This window comes from Zalophus californianus, chromosome 1, assembly GCF_009762305.2.
Source record: "Zalophus californianus isolate mZalCal1 chromosome 1, mZalCal1.pri.v2, whole genome shotgun sequence".
Taxonomy (NCBI): domain Eukaryota; kingdom Metazoa; phylum Chordata; class Mammalia; order Carnivora; family Otariidae; genus Zalophus; species Zalophus californianus.
This window is the reverse complement of record NC_045595.1, coordinates 18,646,929-18,663,375: the sequence shown is the minus strand read 5'-3', so window position 1 is coordinate 18,663,375 and position 16,447 is coordinate 18,646,929. Positions and strand designations below refer to the sequence as shown.

General features: G+C 55.3%; 2 protein-coding genes across 7 annotated transcripts in view; both read right to left on the bottom strand.

Annotated features, from left to right (window-relative positions):
* The window catches only part of BSN (bassoon presynaptic cytomatrix protein), a 90,496-nt gene extending 89,152 nt beyond the window's left edge, over positions 1-1,344 (bottom strand). For all 3 annotated transcript variants that reach the window (XR_003518194.2, XR_003518195.2, XM_027585019.2), the window contains exon 1: positions 1,034-1,344. Coding sequence is in view for 1 of the 3 variants with exons in the window: in XM_027585019.2 (XP_027440820.1) it covers positions 1,034-1,257 (224 nt within the window). In the remaining 2 variants the exon portion in view is untranslated. The remainder of the gene's footprint in view (positions 1-1,033) is intronic.
* A 10,020-nt stretch (positions 1,345-11,364) lies between these two features.
* Positions 11,365-16,447, bottom strand: part of DAG1 (dystroglycan 1) — a 71,196-nt gene continuing 66,113 nt past the window's right edge. For all 4 annotated transcript variants that reach the window (XM_027585091.2, XM_027585090.2, XM_027585092.2 and 1 more), the window contains exon 3: positions 11,365-16,189. In XM_027585091.2, the coding sequence (XP_027440892.1) occupies positions 13,787-16,189 (2,403 nt within the window). In that variant the 3' untranslated portion in view covers positions 11,365-13,786. The remainder of the gene's footprint in view (positions 16,190-16,447) is intronic.

The following is a 16,447-nucleotide window of genomic DNA, read 5'->3' as shown; positions in this document are numbered from 1 at the left end:
ACATGATCAGCAGACTCACATGGAACCAGAAGTGCCCCCTCCCCCCACCTCCCCGCCTAGGGTTTTGCTACTCCCTAGGCCCATTTGGTGTAAAGATAATGCCTTCCATTTTATCCTGTTGTCTCTTGGTAGCTTTCCGGAGTTTTCAATCTACTAATCTATCATATATTGGCATTCCCTTCCATTGCATTCACAACCACTTGAGTGTTTTCGTGGGACCTCAGTTGGCATACATTTTAAACAAGCTGGTTTCACAGTATTTGATCAGATATGTTCTGTTAAAAACATCCTATGTGGGTTTCAGTTTTTCCCTGGTTTGAGGTGGTAATCTAAATCATAAGGCAACAGGAACATATTCGGTGATAGATGCTTCAATAGCATTTTTGCCTCACCTAAGAGTGTTTCACTAAACGTTGGTGAAAGCACATGACCCTGTTCATATTTTGAGCCTAAATAAGTACTTTTTGGTGTCTAGTGGCATTTTCCCTTCCTCCAAAGATGATTATAGTCACTAAATTCCCGAGGAAAGTGCATGACCAAGTTCATGGTTCAACTATTTCCATATCTCTCTGTTCCTCGCAGTGACACTTATCTTCCCTGACAGCCACTCCCATTGTGCTCTTTCCTTGGCCCAACACAATGGACACATGCAGACACCAGCAGACAGGGAGGACGGTTTCCATCCCACTGCTCCCCAGTGCGGAGGGACTTGGCCGAGGTTACATAAGCCCCTCCTAAGCCCAGCGTTGGGGGGTTAGCAAATTTGGGGTTCGTGACGGAGTCACGGTCTGCAGGCCCTCACTGACCCTGCGCTCACTCACCATCCTGCCTTACCTGGGCAAGGTGGCTTGAAAGAGAGGACCTCTCTCTGAGACCACCCGACTCCCGCCAATGGGGCCGGGTTCAAAGTGTGGCCGGACGTCTGACCTCGCTGTACAGACTACATCGAGGGGTCGCGGGCCCCGGCCCCGGCCTCAGGCTGCAGCTCCCCGCCACCCCCCCACTCACCCCAGGTGCCGCGACGCGCGCTTACCTGCCAGGACCGGGGCCGGGGCCGGGGCCAGGGCCCGGACCGGGGCCGGGACCTGGGCCCGGTGGTCCCGCAGTTGCCCTCGCCGCGCCTGCAGCGGGGAGCTGTCCGCCGGCGGCAGGTGCTGAAGGCGGCTTTCCTGCGCCGGGGCCCGGGCCAGGGCCGGTGCCTCCGGGCGGCAGGGGCCCGTCGCCAGCGCCGCCCTCCAGGCTGGCCTCGTTGCCCATGGCTGGCGGGCGGGCGGGGTCGGGGTCGTGCTGGACCCGGGCCGGCGGCTCCCGGGCTGCTGCTCACACGCTCGGCGCCGCCGCCGCCGCCGCCATCTCCCAGCTCGGCTAGCGCCGCCGCTTGTCGCTGCGCATGCGCATGCGCGGCCCGCGCGGCCCTACCCTGCACACGCCCCCCCGCCTCCCCCGCCCCGGCGCGCGCGCGCGCGCGATTCAGCCAGGCAGTGAAGACGCGTATCCACAAGCCAGCGGCGGGGTCGCCGGGAAACAGCAGCCGCCGCCAGCGCATGCGCCCTTCGAGGACGACGCCGCTAGCGTGTGCTACCTGGAGCCTAGAGGGGGTTGGCGGTGGCGTCCCACTGAACCAGGATGGAGGGGTACCGGCCACAAGAAGGGGCCCTGGGGGCGTCGCGCCGTGCCCTGCCCTGTTGTCAGTGGCGCTTCCTGTCCCGGGAAACTTCGGAGTAGGGGCTGTCGTTTGGGAAAACTCGGTGCCCCAGCCAGCAGGCTTCGTGGGGACAGGCCTCAGAGAGGGGCCACCGAATGTGGCCTCAAAGAATGTTTAGGAGTTGGAAAGGCAAGTGAACGAGGATGTTCAGAGGCGCAAGGTCATGGAGGGACAGAGACAGAGGATACTTGGCGATGGGGCCAGATTGTGAGGGTCTCGAAGGCCAGCTGGGTAGTGGAGAGTTTATCCAGATAGCCATGGGAACCATCTGGGATTCAAGCTGAGGGCCTGGTCCCATGGGACAGGGGTCTCAGGCAGTGTCTCTGGGAAGGGTGGAGGGTGTGTCAGGGCTGGCCTAAAGCCAAATGGAAGGCTGCCTCTGTAGGCCCTGAGACAGTGACCTTGAGGATAGGAAAGAAGAGTTGATATTTCTCAGAGCCCTGAGTTATGGCTCCCGGAGACTGTCTAGATGAGAGGCTGCAGCTGCCTCTGCATTAACCTGAGAGCTCACCGAATTACTTTTCCGTTATCTCACTTCCACAGACTTCAGTGTTTGCACACTACTCAGGATGCTCTGCCTCATGGCTTCTCATACAAACCTGTACTTTCCTGAGGGTAAATATTTCCTAGATGATAACAGACTATATTCCAAACTATTCCTGGCTTCATAAATTGTGGCTGTGTAGAAAAACTTGAGTAAACTTGGACCCATTTTACAAACCCATTTAATTCTCCTAATGGTGAGGAATATATCACATGGGATGTCAGCAGTTCTAACTTCCCCAGGAATAACCTGAGGATCCCACTAAACACCGATAGCCAGCAGATGGACAGACCTTGGCTGGACCTTCCCCATGCACTCTGAGCTGCTCTTCCTAACAAGCTCTGCTCTTCCCAAGCTCTTGGGATGGAGCTTCCATGAAGCCTGGACTCCCTGACTGCCTGGAACAATGAGAGCCTCTCTGCCTGTGTTATCATGGCCCTCACTGTGTTTCCTCCTGGTTTAATTCATCTTTGTGAGTGTCTGATGACTATGTGTACACATCTAGGCTCCACAACAATCTACATCTCAGCTCTGACACTTCCCAGGTGAGACTTTAGCAACTAACTTGGGCTTGTCAAGCCTCCGTTTCCTAGCCTGCAAATTTCCGATAATGCCAGCCTCTCTAACAGGGATTGTGAGGGTAGAGTGGCTGAGGTAGTTAAAACACAAAGTCAAGTGGCTGGCATACATATGACCAACTTCATTATTAGTTGTCTTACTGGTAGGTGGTCTGGGATTTGAGGATTTTTGTGCCACACCCTTTCTCCTGGGGAAGATGAGGAACACAAGCACTGGGGGCAGGCCAATGACCTGACCTTGGCTCAATCCAGGCTCTTCAGGCTTCACAGACACCAGTCAGTGTGGTTTGGGCTACTTGGAAGCAGGGGAGAGAAAGATGTTTGTTTTCTATTTTTGTAGAAGCCAAAGGAGCTATGGCTTTCCACAGATTTAAATCAACATGACCCTGGTTCCAACGGGGGTAATTAGCCCTACCCAGCCAGCGGGCCTGGGGAGTTGCCCTCCTCAGAGTGGATTCGTGGTTGTTAGCAGACCTCCAGGGTCTCTGCTACCTTAGTGACAAATGACACAATACAGTGGACCTAGGAGGACCTGGAAGTGCAGGTTAGTGGTGCCCCTACCTTCCTTTCAAACTCTCAGTTCCACTTCTCTGAAAAGCATACCCAGAAACATGCCTGTTCTGTGCACAGCCACGCCTGGTATCCAGCCCAGGGACTCCTGCTGGCTGTGGGATGGTGCTGGCCTCTAATTGTCTGGATCTCTGATTCAGTCTCCCATTTTTATTCACACTTCAGGGGTTGTTTCCTTCCTCTTGACCTAGAGTAGGGGCTCCTCAACAGCAGGACTTTGTCTGACTTGTCCTATCCCCTAGGCTGGCCTTCAGTGGGGCCTCAGGGGCTAATGGTTGGGCTGGGTTCTCCATATGACCCTGAGCATTTCCCTCAGCTGCACTTCCAAGGGGTTCACCAGCCACCAGGTTTAAAAGCACCCCAGAGGGATCTTTGGCTGTAGCAGTTGCATCACTGCATTTAGGTTGTTGAGTAACTGGGAGGGTGCTAAGGTTGGGTCCAGACTTTCTCCTGGTGAAGGAGCTGTAGATGAGCTGTCTATGCTCACCTAGGAGAATTCACTAGGCTTGACCTTATGACAAGCGAACAAACAAATCTCTCAGTTTGTGCAAACCACTTGTGTGGTATGTCTGGTACCATTCCTTCCTGGATCCAGCTGCTGTTCAGCCAGGAACACGATGGACCTGGAGACTCTGGGGAAATTTCCCAGCCCCCTAAACCTCACTCGCTGAAGGTATCTTCTTCCCACTTCACTGGGAGATGTGACACCTGGCAGTCATTTTGGAGAAAGGCCGGATGAGAAGGCAATCAGCCCACATGCTGAAACAGATGGATACATGTCCACTTTCTTCTCCAGTCTGTGCTCTCAAACACTTGTAAAAAACTAGAGGGAAAATGGAAGCAGAAAAAAAATCCATCCAGGTAGGAAAAGGCCCAGTCAGAGCCAGCTCACTCCTGGGATTTGTGGAAACACTTAGTCATTGGAAGGCAAATCTTGGGAGAATGAAGAGATGCTGGACCCCAGGAGCTGCACCTGGATGCCGGCTGGGCCATGGGCAAGGCAACAAGCAGATGAGCCCCAGGAAGGTGAGGAGGGGCAGAGTGCAGGCTCTGGAGCTTTCCTGCTTCCCCACGCAGTCCAGTTCACCCTGGGCTGCTACTTTCAGTCGACAGGCTCCACAGAGAGGCTCACAATCCAAAGATGAAGATGCTAACAGGGATGAAGAAGAACCGTCAGCTCTGTAGGGCAAGAAGAGGAGGTAGAGAGTATGAAGGTGGAGGAGAATGAGGAAGGCTGACTGGGGACAGTTCTGGACCACGTGATGCCATGGGCTTTGGACTGTTCCAGAGAGGCTGGGAGAGCTGGCTCTATGTATGGAGGCTCCTGGGCTCTGCACTGTTCTATTTCTTGTGCTGCTGCTGCTGCTGCTGCTGCTGCTGAAGCCTGTCTCACCTCCCAGTGAGAAGCAACTCAGGAAAGTGCCTCCCTGCCCCCAGTCCTCTGGCATGAAGAAACAGCACTGAAGAGGAAGAAAGGAAGGAAGCCCCAAGAAACAGGGTTTCCCCACTGGCTGAGGTTTGTCAGTACCACACACTCCATGAAGAATAAGGCAGCTTCCCAAGCAAGCCTCAGGCTGGTATAAAGCTACAAACAAGAGACCTGCTCTTTGTCCCGCTCAGCAGCCCACTTGGGCTGGCCTGGACAACCCTGTTTGTGTACCCAGGTCTCCAGCTGATCCATGATCCTTGGCAGAGTAGGAAAAGGGAATGAAGCTGGAAGGTATAGAATTTGTTTGATGCATTGTCTGCATAATTCCTTTCCTGTTGTGATGTGCAAATCTTTATTTGCATTATGTGAGAAAAAAGCCAGTAAAAAAATCATCAGAAATGTTTGCTACCAGCCTAACCCCACTGCCAATGCGTGGCTCCCAAAAAGCTAATTAGGCCCCATTGCTATTAGAGTTATGTGCTTCCAAAGGCTTGTTATGACAAGAAAAAATAACAAAGACACATTTTATCCAAGTTGTAAGCATCCAAGTCAAAACATGCTGCTTTCCTTGCCCCTCTGCACTCCCCCAGACAGGCCTCCTGGCAAGCTTTGACTATCTCATTAATGCATGCACGTACTCATCCCTCAGCCAGTGCACACCCAACTCCTCCTCACTGCCAGGCCCAGAGAAGACTGTGGGACCTGGCCTCAAGGCACTCAGTTGGTAGGAGAAAGACAGGCACACAAATAATTTCCCATAAACTATACAAAATGCTGCCTCGATCCCTATTGCAATCCTGCCCACCAGGATCCCAGTTCCCCTGGAGTTGCCTTCACCTACCTCTGTTCCATGGATGAGGAGGTGGGTGCAGGGATGGGGAACAGGCCCAGGTGGAAAGTCATGCCTGTATGTCATCTCCTAACCAGCCCCCATGCCCTACCATGGGCAACAGAGGTTCCGGACATGACTCGGACGGCGTGAGGGAATGCGCAGTTTGCTCAGCGCCTCCACAAGACTCAGTTCCACATTTCTTTGGGGAAGTCTCTTCGACGGTACCCTACCTCCTGACCCCTCTGTAGCTCTATTGCTGCAAACCCAAGCACATTACTGAGAATCACTCTACCACCACGGACTTTAGCCCGTGGGACATAGCCACTCTCTCCACTGAGCTTCATCTTTGTCCTGATCTGAGTGGATTGTAATAGGGCCTGTTTCCCTTGTCATCTTTACCGAGTGCCCAGGAAGCCTCCAGAAACCCCTGGAAGAGTTCCTGCCTTCCTACAAAGAGGGACAGAATGGGGCAGGGTGTCTGATGGTGAAGCAAAAGCCTTGTGGCAAGGAGAAAGGTCCATAGTCCCTTAGGCCTTGGCTAGGTTGGATGATTTCAATTCAGTTAAACTTTTTTTTTTTTTTTTAAGATTTTTGTTTATTTATTTCAGAGAGAGAGCACAAGCAGGGGGAGCAGGAGAGGGAGAAGCAGACTCCCCACCGAGCAGGGAGCCCGATGTGGGGCTCAAGCCCCGGACGCTGGGATCATGACCTGAGCTGAAGGCAGATGCTCAACCCACTGAGCCACCCAGGTGCCCCTAATTCAGTTAAATTTCAATGTCAGTTAAATTTGGTACTTTTGAGCCCCAGGACAAGGATGGCACCATGCGGGGCCCCCAGGGTAGAGCAGAAACCAAGAATGTTGAGCCTCCCCTACCCTCACTGGGCTTGCAGCCTCCAAGTCTGACCTGTGTCTGGCTGCTCCTCAAACCAGGCCCTGAACCTGGAGGGTGTGACTGCTGGCCCTCAGTGTAGGACCACTGTCCTTCCCTATAGCAGGGGGTGTGGCCAGAGGACTGTAAGGACTGGAATCAGACTCGGGCTTCACAGTTATCTGAGGAGAGCCCTCCCTGACTCCCCCAGTTTCTGGCCTGCGTAGCAGCAGGTATCAGGTGGGCAGCAACATCTGGGTTACCTCTGCTAGTCAGGTATTAATAACTCCTTCAGCGGGGTGGCCTGGCATGGGCATGGACAGCTGACAGTGCAGACTGAGGAATTCCTAGTAAGCCTGGATAAAGAGCATCCACCATTTGCCACCAAAAGAGCAGAAAGACCCTGTATTCAGCTGAGCCTCCCCCACCTCCCCCCATCTTTGCTTACTCCAACCAAGCCCACCCCCATCCCCTGTCTGCTCCAGGGATCTTCTCGGGGCTCAGAGTGTGACTCTTTCACTCTCCTACACCTGCCTGACCCAGGCTTCTCTGAGGAGGCTGGGGGTCCAGGAGTAAGCTGATGTGCCACCTGGGAGCCAAGGCAGGGCTTGAGGGGCACAGGGGTTGCTGAGTCAGAGGATTGGGGTCACAGTGATGGCCTCCTCCGCCTCTCATTTACATTCTAATCACTGTATGGGACACAAGAAGGCCGAGCTGCCCAACTCTTAGCCCCCACACAATTATACACTACGTGCTCCTCAAACAAGAGCAGGACCCATCCCCGTCGGCATCCTCCAAACCTAGCTCTTTGCCCGGCCCAACCAGGCCCGTTGTGCCCTGAGGGTGAGTTCATCCAGGACAAAGGGGGTCCTCCCTGAGGCACAGCCAGAGCCAAGCTGCTGCCACCTCCCAGCAGGACCTCCCCACCCCTGCCATCACCTGCCTTTCTTCACCTTTCTCTCCCAAGACCTTTTGCAACAGAGGTGCTGAGGGAAGTAGGCAGTGAAGTGAGGAGTGATCCCTGGAAAAGGAGCTGTCTACCTTAGTTCCCAGCCATTTCCGCAAGTCCCAAACTTGGGTTCTGCCCTCTATAGCCTGAGGCTGTGACACCATGAAGAAAGAAGGCAGGCAACAGGAACAGTAGCTCTGGCCCTGGGAGCCTTGGCCGGCTGCCAACTGGATGTTCCCAGCTGCCCCAGTGTGTGCCCAGGGTTGTGGAAGTAGCTTTGGGTAAGGTGTTCCCTGGGGCTTCAGGGTGCCTCTACTCCAGGGTCAATCCAGAGAAAATCAATAATCTCCGGCCCCATCCCTGTCTGCTTCTAATGCCAAGTGTCTCCCCAGGGACTAGGGGGACACCCCCCCAACCATAAAACTGGAGGGCCCTACTTCCATTCAGGAACCTCTCAGACCCCACAGTACTTTAAGGCCATGCGCTCAGGAGCTCCGAGGCCGGAGGAAGGGTAGACTCGGGGAGCACCCTTCGAGCGCTGAGCCCTACTGTGTGCAGGCGCCACACACAAAAGCTAAGGCAAGCGAGTGCGCAAAGGAAGCATCCTTTTTGGTTCCCGCCTGCGTACTTCAGAATTCGAGGTTTGCCGGCGGGGCCCCAGGAGCCGAGGCCATCAGGAAAGCCTGGGCCCCAGATTCGCCCCTCCTGTTCCCTGCCAGCTTCCCTTTCCTAAGGAGCAAGGCCCCAGCGAAGGACAGGCTCTGAACCCCAGCTACACTCGTCCCGGTGCCTTTGGGAGCTGGGCAGCGGTGGCGGAGCGAAAAAGGACCGGCCCGGCGGCGCCCCCAGTCCAGCTGCTTCCCCTGCGGCCTTGGCCCTGCGTACAGCTCGGCTCAGCCCTGCCCTCCTGCAGGCCTCAGTCCCCTCGGGGGCCGCCTCAGCTGCGCTCTCGGCCGGGTTCCGCGTGGTGCTCCCGGGAGGCCTGAGCCCCGCCCACAGCGGGCCGCGCCCGGCTCGCCCTCTCCCCACGCCCTCACCAGCCCACCCACCGCTGCTAGGCTTACCCAGGCCTCTGGCGCCACCTCGTGGGAGCCCGCGGGCACTGTCCGCCTCTTGGGCCCGAAGAAGCTGACAATCCACTCTGCCGGGCTCACCTGGGGGCCACCAGGAAGCAACAACTAAGATTGAGAGCTACACCCATCACCGCCCTGAACCCACCTAGGGGCACCGTCCTGGCCACATGGAACCTTCCACAGGAACACGATCAGACCAGCTTCGCTCCATCCCAGCTGAGACTTCAGGGTCACCTTCACCAAAACTGGGGGCAGTAGAGCTAGTGAGGGCCCCAGAGGCCGGGTCTCATGCTGCCCTCACCACAGGCTGCTTCTACGTGGGCCCACCCCATCCCCAGCAGATGGGAACCCCCACTTTTAAGTCTCTTGCCCTATCTTTTCTGGGTCTTTTATAGGGTCCCCCTAAGGGAAATGGTACCCAGCACCCCCCAGTGGGGTGGGAGGGGACTTCAGATAATTTTTTGCTGCTCTACAGTATGAACAAAATCTTACAATCGGGAAAAGAAACCTAAAGTGTTTAGAATCGAACCTGCCTTGCACTAGCCACAGGACCTGGATGCTTTTCCTCTCTGGGCCTCAATCACCTTGCCTCAAGATGGTGATCAAAAAGGTAAGCAAAGCAGGAAAAGAGTTAAGTCATTAGCCAATTGGTATTTAAAAAAATATTTATTTATCTGAGAGAGCAAGCGAGAGCACGAGCAGGGAGAGAGGCAGAGGGAGAAGGAGAATCAGACTCCTCTCTGAGCAGGGAGCCGGACACAGGACTTGATCCCAGGACCCTGATATCATGACCTGAGCCCAAAGCAGATGCTTAACCGACTGAGGCGCCCAGGCGCCCCAATTGATATTTTTTTAAAGATTTTATTTATCTATTTGAGAGAGAGAGAGAGAGATGTGGGACAGAGGGAGAGAGAGAATCTCAAGCAGACTCCGCACCAAGCGTGGAGCCTGACGTGGGGCTCCATCTTATGACCCAGAGATCATAACCTGAGCTAAAACCAAGAGTTGGAAGCTCAGCTAACTGAGGCACCCAGGCACCCCAGCCCACTGGTATTTTTAAGATACAGTAATCTTTAGAAAGGAGTGAAGCTCACCCTCAAAAGGGTGACACTGGAGTGGGGCCTTCCATGCTTTAGAGGGGCTAGGAAAGGGCCTCTCCCAGGAGCTTGTTCAGCCTGGGAACAAGCGGAGGCCAGGCTGCGGGCTGCAGTAGGATGAGTCATGTGGAGTCTTCCCACCAAACTAGTGGTATTCTAGAGGAGCTCCTAGACATCCCAGTATTTCCTAGCCAACAGCTTTGGTCCAGGCCTAGCCCAAGGATCTTGACCCAATGAAGTGCTTCTACACCAGGAGAGAATGCAGATTCTTCCAGCCTCACTCAGATTCTGTCCCTTTTACAGGCAGATGTGTCTGGAGTGGCTCTATCCCAATTATCAGGGTGTCTTAGAACCCCTTGGGAGACCAGTCCTGTCCCCACCTTACAGACAAGGAAGCCAGGCCAGAGGGATCCCAGGAACTTGCCCTGGGCCAGAGGTATAAGGGAAGGCAGATTCCTGTGGGTCTGTCCCCTCCTCAACCGTGTCCCTTCCTTCCTGCTCCTTTCCTCCATCACCCTCTCTCCAGCTCAGACCTGAGTACAGTCCCACTCCTACCAAGAAGTTAACATACTTTGCAGGAGTGCTGGGGAGAGGGGTCTGCCGGTCCAAACATCAGATATTCCCAAAGAAGAGCAGGGCAACGCAGGGGCCAGAGGCCCTTGTGGCTTCTCTTCTTCCTGGCCCTGCTGACCTCACTATTCTCTGCCGAAGCCAGGAATCCTTTTAATGAGTCCACTTGGTGGTTTCGGGTTAAACATTAAGCAGAACTTCCTGAGGCCAACAGAGCAAGCAAGGGCAGGGCGATTTCCTGGGCCCCTGCTGCTAGGCCTAGGGGCTGAAGCCCATGTCCCTGAACTGGGGACAGCCTTTCCTGGCGCTTACCCAGTGTGCTATTCCACAAGTACTTGTTGGAACTCACTCCACCTACAATAATAGGAGATAGGTCTCAGCTCTGGGTCTTGAAGATGATGAGCAGAGAAGCAGCCTGGGGGCTACAGGTGGAGATGGTGAGGACCCTGTGGGGGTGGGAGCAAGCCCAGAAGAGGTATCAGTTGTTCTGTGACCAATGGCTCCTGACCCTGCCACTGGACACAGCTGCTGTGCCCCTGCCTCCCACACCCTGGGCAGTGTCCCAGGACAACAGAGCCTCTTCCTGGGCACTGAGTCATGCTACCCAGCTGGCCTGTCCATCCCAGGCAGGGCACTTAGGGGCAGGCCCCTAGAACACATAGGCCCAGCCAGGGCAGAACAGTCTGGCCAGAAACCGTTCTCCCCTTCTCCCCACTAAAAGGCCAAGGCTAAACCTGCCTTCTTGAGACTCCCTGGGAGACTGGCCAGCCCCGAGACTGCAAGACAGTTGGGGCAGGAGCTGAGGTGGGAATGCAGGGGCTTACCCATGCTGGGGCAGACAGCTATGGCAGGCAGGACCTTTCCCACCGTCCTCCCAGATGAGGAAACTGAAGCTCACGATTTCTCTGCCAGCTCAGGCAGAGGAGTGGTAAGGAGAGCTGTGAGCACACACCCACCCCTCTCAGGGGCACAAAAATGATAAGGCATGGAGGCCATGAGGTCAGCTGCACGAAGGCCACCTCCAAGTCCTCTGAATGGGCCTGGCTGGATCCCGTCTTCCCTCTGTCACATAAAAACCAGACCCGTACCCCACTCATATCCTACAACATTGCAGGGGCCAGGGAAATAGATGCTTGGAGGCAAAGGCATTGTAATAAAGACACTGCTTTTATTTAGTTTGATATGTTTCTATACAGAATGCAGAAAACACATCTTAAAATCATATAGAAGGAAATAAAAACATGTCAGTGGTTGGTGAGCACTCGAATGTAAGATTGGCTCTGTGTCACAGAGTCCCGACGGCCATCGCCAGCCCAGCGCTCAGGGGAGGAGGCTGCTTGCAAGGGCATTGTTGCTGTTGTTATTCTGTTCACTGCCCCAGCGCCTCCAGTTGCTATGGCAACACGCCATTCCAGGCCAGCCATGTCTCTGCGTGGCAGTGCCCGGTGGTGGGGTTGCTAGGGGCAACGGAGCTGTTTGGAAGGCCTTTCAAAGCCCTCACCTGGAACATTGGGAATTATTTTTTTGATGAGGTCATCAAAAATAATCTCACCAGGTCAGACCCCACTTGTGCTCAACTCTGGGGCGTTGGGGAAACTCTGGCTTGGATCAGGGCAGGGAGGCACGAGACCCGGTCACCAGAGGTCCACTGAGCCCTCAGCCACAGGCTCCCCGCCCCGCACAGGGGCACTGCTCACTTGAGTACCCCACCAAGGGCTGGGCAGCGGAGAGGCTGGGCCCTGTGGGGAAAGGCGCAGGGGGAAGACCCTCCTGAGAAGGGAAGGCCGGAGACCCCCTCCTCTCTGACCAGCCCTCCCCTCCTGAGGCAGCACATGCAAATCCTCTGCGAAACAGTCGATATGGCTTAGAAGTGGCTGCTCGGTGTGCAAAGGGAGCCTGGGTCCACCCACCAGCCCTCGATCACGGAAGGGATACATTATTGCAAAAGGCATTCCTCCCTAAAAGGTACCCAAAATAACTCTTAGACATCAAGAAAAGTCATGCTCAAAATGGTTTCTTCCAAAGGAGGAGAATCAAAGCAGAGTGGGCACCCCTGAGTCACGGGACAGAGATGCAGATGGACACACGGACATTCTGCTAAAAAAGGCAAAAGAGGCCCAGTGTAATTTGAGAATTTAAACCGTTATGAAAAGAAAGGGGTAAAAAAAAAAAAAAATGAGCAAAGCCGTCAGTTCCATGGAATCAACACTAAGAGCTCGTACAAACTGCTGTAAGCATCACCATTTTTAATCTTTTTTTTAATAAAACAATTTGAGGCTGTATAAAAACTTTAGTAAAAAATTAGCTTTGAGAGCCCACAGATTTTTACTATGAACTATTGCTGGCACTCCTCCCCCGCCACCAGACCTTTCCCAGCCCAAGGCCCGGGACTGCAGTGCCAGAGAAGAGGGGTGGGGTGGGTCAGGGTGGGGCTGTGGACTGTTGGGACAAAGCGGCCAAGGTCAAGTGAGGAAAGAGCATCACATGACATAAAAATATTGCATCTTCACCAAAATGTCCCCCACTGAGTGTTTCAAAAACCATAATATTCCTTTCAGGAGGGGGAAAAAAAAAAACACACAGAAGAAGGGTAAAAGAAAGTATGTTGACGTGGTCGAGTCCCTCGACCTCCCCAGCCACCCCCACGAGCAGCCGGCCCACCCTGGAGCACCTAGGTTGGGGGCCACGGCCACCACTGCCTCTTGGAGTCCCTTTTCCATGGAAATGAAGACCCCTTGGTGGTGGGCCACTAGCGTGCATGGGGTGGGGGTGTGGATGTCCACGGCCAAGAGGCCCCTCCAGCTTCTGGCCCCTGGCAAGAGCGGGAGAACAAGCCCAGCACCAGGGCCCTGGCCCCAGAGCAACAGCCGGGAGGCCCCCAGTCAGGCTCTGCCATATCAGAGCAACCAAGTTTACATAGTGTGAAAAAATAGGATTCCTTTGATAAAAAATACTGTCCCTTGGTCTTCTCTAAGTTTGAAACACCCTGGGAGCTTATTTTTAGCAAAGCAATTTCCCATACCCACCCAAAAATTATACATACAAGTTTAGGTAAACAGCAGATTAAATGTAAAAACTTAACCTTAACTTCTGAAAGTCCTTTGAATTTAATCTTTAGCTACTGTTTTCCATGTTACATCCTGCAGCTAGACACACGTGAATAGAAAAAACAGTACAGTTAGTGTTAAAGGCAAAACGCAGAGAGCCGGGAGGCCGCCCAGCACTGCCTGCGAGTTCGTTCACGGCTCCTTGCTCCCTCATCTACCTCTACTCCAAACAGTGCTTTCAGAGCCAGACATCAAAACCGCAGCAAAGAATTTTCTATGAACAAACAAAAAGCTGTTAGGCAAAAAATAAAAGTAAAAATGTCCCCAAAGTCTCTCCAGCTGCTTTGGGGTTTTGGAGGACCAGAGAGGGCGGGCTCAGCCAGGCCTCGCGCGTGTCAGTGTGTGCCAGGTCAGGTGTCGGCTCCCAGTGGGCGATGGTCTGCAGGCCACCGGTCTCCACAGACAACACCGTGTTGTCTCCAGGGCCCTGCCCTACCCCTGCCTCCACCCAGGCGCTTGTGGGTTAAGGGGGCACGTAGGGAGGGGGCGACCGGTATGGGGTCATGTTCTTGGGACGGGAGCCCTTGCCCTCCATGGGGGCCGTGAAGGGCGGGGGGGGCTGGTAGGGAGGCGCATTGGGATCCTCATCCCGCAGGGGTGTGTACTCTCCCACGGTGTCCTGGTTCAGAGGAGTGGTCTCGGGCACGCTCTGGTTGGGGTACTCAGGAGGGGGGAGAGGGGCTTTCTCCTCCTGCAGGATAAGTGGCATGCTGGAGGAGGGTGGAGGCTTGGAGTCATCCAGCTCGTCTGCAAAGATGATAGGCACCCCCTTCTTGATGAAGGTGGCCTGGTCCTCAAGGGTGAGCTTGCCTTTCCGCTTCTTTCGATAGCAGATCATGGCAATGATGCCGGCAATGAGCAGAATGGCTGCGACCACGACAGCCGGGATGACCGTGTGCAGGTAAACGTCATCCTCACTGCTCTTCTCGGGGTCCCTGTCTGGCACCTCCGTGGGCGGCGCCTCCGAGGGCACCCTACTGGGCGGTGCTGCGGGGATAAACTGCAGATGCCGGCAGCTGCCCGAGCCTGTCACAGCAATGCTCGTGGCCCTGAAGTCAGGCTCCAAGGCATTGGAGAAGGCAGCCCGAGGCTTCCCGTCGTCCTCCGCGATCCTCCGGCTCAGCGCGGTGATCTGCTCCTTGGGGCAGGGCTCCAGGGGCAGCGTGTTGTTAGTCCACTCCACCACGATGGAGCCCCGGGTGATATTCTGCAGGGTGATGGTGCTGCAGTTGCGGTCCCCAAAAGCAAAGGCTAGCTTCTTCACCAGGGCGATCTTCTTGTGGATGTCATTCACCACTGGGGCTGGGTCGCCCACAAACTTGGCCTTGAACCGCGCAGGAGCCCTGTCCCCTTGTGGGCGCTTGTGGACGTGGATCTCGAAGGCATCGACAGCAGACAGGCCCCCCTTGTCCGTGGCGTGCATGAAGTACTCGTGCTTGCCCACGTGGCTGCTGTCGGGCAGGCCATACATGAGCTGGCTATTGCTGTTGAACTGCACCCAAGACTTCTCGCCTACCAGCTGCTGCTCCCGAAGCTTCAGGGTCAGCTTCAGCTTATCGGTGGTGGTGTCCTCATTGTCATAGAAGGTGTCTGATGGGATCTTCACCTCGAAGTAGGTGCCCACCCATGCATCCACCCTGTCGATGTGGTTCTTCAGCTCTGGCCGCTGGTTGGGTTCTCCTCCACGGGGAACCCCACTTGCGGTGGTACGGATGCGAGTAGGCGGGGAGGCAGTTTCCAGTCTGGTGATGGGAGCTTTGGTGGTGACCCGCGGCACTGGTCGGGGTGTCCGTGGCTTTTTGGTCGGCCTTCGAGTTGTGGTGGTGGAGGAGTCAGTAGAAGGCGTGGCTGGTTTGGGTGTGGATACTCGTGGCTTCTTGGTGGTAGTCGTGGGAGGGGTGGCGATGGCCGTGGGCTCCACGTAGCCAGGAATGGTCATCGTTGGGCGGATCTGGCCAGGAACCGTGGTGCCAGCTTCTGACACCCGAGTGGGCTGGATGGGGCCTAGGGTCGGGGTCTGAATAATGGCACCTCGAGTCCGAATGGTGACTGTGGGCTTTCCAGGAACAGGATCTCTGACTGGAGGGGCCATCGTCTCTGTTGGGGGAGCAACGGCTGGAGATGTGGGGGTAGGCACAATCCTGGATGGGGGCTCCTGGATGGCCGTGGTTGGAGGCCCGATGGCAGTGACAGGTGTGGGGGTGGCATGGATCTGCCTCCGGATGCGTTTGGGGAGAGGGGGCTTCTTGTTGGCGATATGCCAACCCACCACAGGGTAGCCAAGCTGGGCAGACATCGCGCCCTCCCTGGCAGGGGCCTCCACACCACGAATATCAGGCACACTGTTCTGGTTCAGGGAGCAGCCCAGCTTCCAAGACAGCAGGGCCCCGTTCTCCACCACCTTTTTCGCATTGCCCGGGCCAGCCATGAAGGCTGACATGTCAAACAGTCTGTTGTTCACCACGGGCACCAGCTTCATGTTGGGAAGCTCCACTTCTGAGAAGCTCTGCATCCTGTGCAGGAGGTCAATCCTTTGCTTTGGGGTCATCTTGGTGAGGTCAGCATCCAGAATGACTGTCAAGACGGTCACAGGCTCGTCGGCAGCACAGGCCAATGACACCACCTCAGCAGGGTCTGGGGATGCCGCCCGCACAGACTGCGGCTCACTGTGGTCTTCGGGGTAGACCTCGATAGAGAACACACTGGATGTCTGGGGGACGTGGCTCCCGTTGGCCCCCAGCCGCGTGGCGCTCACTGAAATGTAATGCACACCCTTATCGGTGTCGAGAGGGAGGCCCTCCAGGGTGTGGCTGCGCGGGTCCCAGTGCAGCCAGGACGGCAAGGCCTCTTTCCCCGCTGCTGACACCTAAAAGAGACACCAGCATGAGTTAAGGGGTACTGTCGATGCATAAGCTGACAATGATCACAATAGTTCCTCCCTGACCCAGCCTGAATTGTGCGACAGGCTAAAGGTATAACTCAGAATTTCTGTTGGGGAAACCAACTCCTCTCCTAGAGCTCTCCTTCATCTGTCAAGAAAGACTGGGGCTGCCAGATAGGCTAGCTTGGAAGGCAAATGATTGCCCAAGGCCACACCATGGGGAGACAGCAGTGATGGCACTCA